Here is a 3,282-nt window from a genome sequence, read left to right on the forward strand (position 1 = left end):
GCTACAGAGGCGTTATTTTCCTTCTTGTATTCAAACAGCATTACATGCCGAATATGTGTCTCGTCATGTGCCATCACTATAAGGCATTAGAGTATATTAAGTTTTACACATTACAAAGGCTACACCAACGTGACGTTTAGGCTGTTCTTTAAGTATTATACGTGATGTACGTTTTTTTTTGGGGGGGTAATGAAAGTGTTCCAAAACGCTACATTAATTTCTTGACGACCTAATATTTACTCCACTGTTGAAATGTCGGAGCCTTGATTTTAAAATGAAAAAATTAGAGAATAACTCAGTGAATAATTTTTTATTTCCCTTCAATAAACTTTTGACAAATAAACTGTTGCTTTTTTAGTCAATACTTTAGCAACTAACGATACGGTAAATGCATAGAAGATACACTTCTTCATATCAAATTGTCACTTTAGCTAGTAAAATGAGGTGTAAGTCAGCGCAAGTTTTTACGTGTTTCAACTGCGTACAATATTGCAGATATTGAAACATTTAGAAAAACAAAATGGTAGAACATATTCAGTTTTATCCATTTTTTTCTATGTGTGTGATAAAACAGAACCTAATTAATAATCAATATTAAGTTGTTGTTACCTTTCTTAAATTGCCTCTAACTTTTTTAGTTTTTATAATGAATGAATCAAACTTCAGAATATCTGCCCCCCAGTGGCACAGCGGTATGTCTGCGGACTTACAACGCTAGAATCCGGGTTTCGATACCTGTGATGGGCAGAGCACAGATAGCCTATTGTGTAGCTTTGTGCTTAATTACAAACAAACAAACTTCAGAATATCTAAAAAATAAAATAGCTTAATAAATCTTAATGACGTTTAAGTATTTTAATAGAATGTTTTTATTGTGCATGATCTGTTTACCTTTAGAATATATTTAGCTTAAGAGTAAAACTTTACATCTGTCTACTGTACCTGATTTTAGTATAAAAGTATTTAATTGATTTGATACATAAAATTGAAATTGCTTTATAATACGTTGTATTTTAAATATTATTTCAATTTTACGTTATTATAAAAATATTACGGAAATCCTCAGAAGTTATAGAAATATGCAACGACTAAGTATTTATACATGTTTATTTCAGATATAAGTGCTTATAGACTCTAATTAGGATAACGAAAATATTTGATTGAATCACAAAAATGCATAGAATTAAATAGTAGACGAGTCATTGCTATAACTTTCATGTATTCAAAAAGAGTTCAAGTCTTATGAATAAATTATACAATATTTTACATGTTTTTATGACAAATGTGAGTGAACATTTACAAGCATAAAAAGTTATTTCCAAATAATGGGATAGCTTTCAATTTAAAGCAAAAAATTGTATTTATTACTATTATAAGATTGTTAGCTTGTCAGTTGAAAGTGCCAGCTCACACGAGAATGGTTGTAACCTTGCCATGGCAGATTTAATGCCAGAGAAAAACATGATATATTTGTATTATTGTCACTTGTTAAGGTGAAAGTTCAAGGTTAAAAGATGAATGAAATACGAGTTGGATTTCTGATTAATAAGTGTCTAATGAGAAAACCTTTGAGTTTTGTGAATGTGTGGATATATATATATAATTATGTTAGAATTAAGATTTTTGAAATAATTGTGTTCTGACATAAAGAAATAGATGAAAACTAATAAGTAAGAACAGAAATGAAACTGTAAGAATGACTTATATAAATATTATAATAAGAAATAGTCCATTACGTAGTGCAAAATTATTCAAGTTTGTAATTCTTTCTCTTATTCGGTAGTTCGTGACACTGCTGCGATTGTGGCGACCCCTGTTCGGTGGATACACCATCTCCTTTCAGTACTGACCCTGGTGTATAACTGTTTGTTTTTTCGTATATGAAATGAAGACATTTACATAGAATTTGGTGGAATATTGAATGGTTTGTGATGAAAAGACTTCTCATGTATGAACGTTGTTTATATGTAGTTCCAGACAAATCTTCTAAATCAGTTTCTTTATAGTTTACCATATCAACCTTGAAGAAGATTACTGCATGTAGTCTTCTGTAATCTCTATCTAGAATGTTCTTCATACGTTCTGTTCTCTAAATGTTTCGTGATAACGTTCTTGAAGAAAGTTGCAAAACAGCTTGTACAAAGGTTCTGTTTTTCAACCTACGAAATATTAAGACGAATAGCTTGAAATATAAAAAAGGCATTGTTATTGATATGTAGACTTTCTCAAATCATACACACGCATACATTCACTGCGTGCATAAAAAGGTGGGAAAAATGATTTAGAAAATACAAAAACAAAGATTAGTGTTGATTATTAAGGACTATTTTAATTAAACTAGCGTAACGAGTGGGTTTGTCAAACGTCTGACGAAGTGTTCATAAGAAAGCTTTGAATGTATGCAGACAGAATTAATAAAGGCAAGAAACTCCTAGCTATTGATATTTGTATGGGTCTAAAAACTAAAAATAATCGTGTTAAAATGTATAATTTATTAGCTGATTAGCAAATGCCATTTTCTCACGTTTGAAATGAACTATAAAATAGGCATAAGATATTTGACTGCTTAGAATTCCCTTGTATTGACAGAAAGATTACAGATTTTTAAAGAATTAGATTATTGAGAAAACTCAAAGGTGTTTTAAACAAAAAATAAAATTTTCTTTATAATTCAGTATCAATATATTTAATAAAGTTTACCTTAACTGTTGTATTTTGATTTATTAATCTTATTTTTATAATTACAAGCTCGAGTTATCAAACCCTGTGGAATTACATATTTACCGTTTTTAATCATTTGCTTTATTTTAATATAACGAAGACATTTTGAACAACCAAACGATATTAACACATTAGTAGAGTCGAGAAACAAAAATATATAAATAAACTGATGTATGAAGCACCTTTTCTTTCTTCTATTGTAGCGAGAATATTCGCAGTTATCAAGATTGCTTCTCAATTTATCTAGTATGCACGCACACACACACACACACACACACACATAGGTAATTGTTAGACTAATCGGTTTAGTTACATCGAGCGAGATCTACCAGCGGTAGGCCTATCTCATAGATCGCAAATTCTTAAAATAAAAACATATACGTACGAGCGTCACATTCCTTTCCCAACATTTGGGTACAGGCCAAGATCTTTTTTTTTTGTATGTATGAGTTTGTATGTAAAGTTTCGTAATTAAATATAATCCAGTCTTTCTGGTAACAATACCCCACAAACACACAAAATTTCACACATGCTATTAACATAATTGTTTCTCAGTCCGTC

The 3,282-nt window shown here is 30.2% G+C and overlaps 1 protein-coding gene across 1 annotated transcript in view; it reads left to right on the forward strand.

Annotated features, from left to right (window-relative positions):
* The window catches only part of LOC106457839, a 66,739-nt gene extending 64,082 nt beyond the window's left edge, over positions 1–2,657 (forward strand). The window contains exon 5 of the mRNA XM_022383885.1: positions 1,784–2,657. Within this exon, the coding sequence (XP_022239593.1) occupies positions 1,784–1,884 (101 nt within the window). The 3' untranslated portion in view covers positions 1,885–2,657. The remainder of the gene's footprint in view (positions 1–1,783) is intronic.
* Positions 2,658–3,282: the final 625 nt, after the last annotated feature.

This window comes from Limulus polyphemus, unplaced genomic scaffold, assembly GCF_000517525.1.
Source record: "Limulus polyphemus unplaced genomic scaffold, Limulus_polyphemus-2.1.2 Scaffold380, whole genome shotgun sequence".
In the NCBI taxonomy this organism is placed as follows: domain Eukaryota; kingdom Metazoa; phylum Arthropoda; class Merostomata; order Xiphosura; family Limulidae; genus Limulus; species Limulus polyphemus.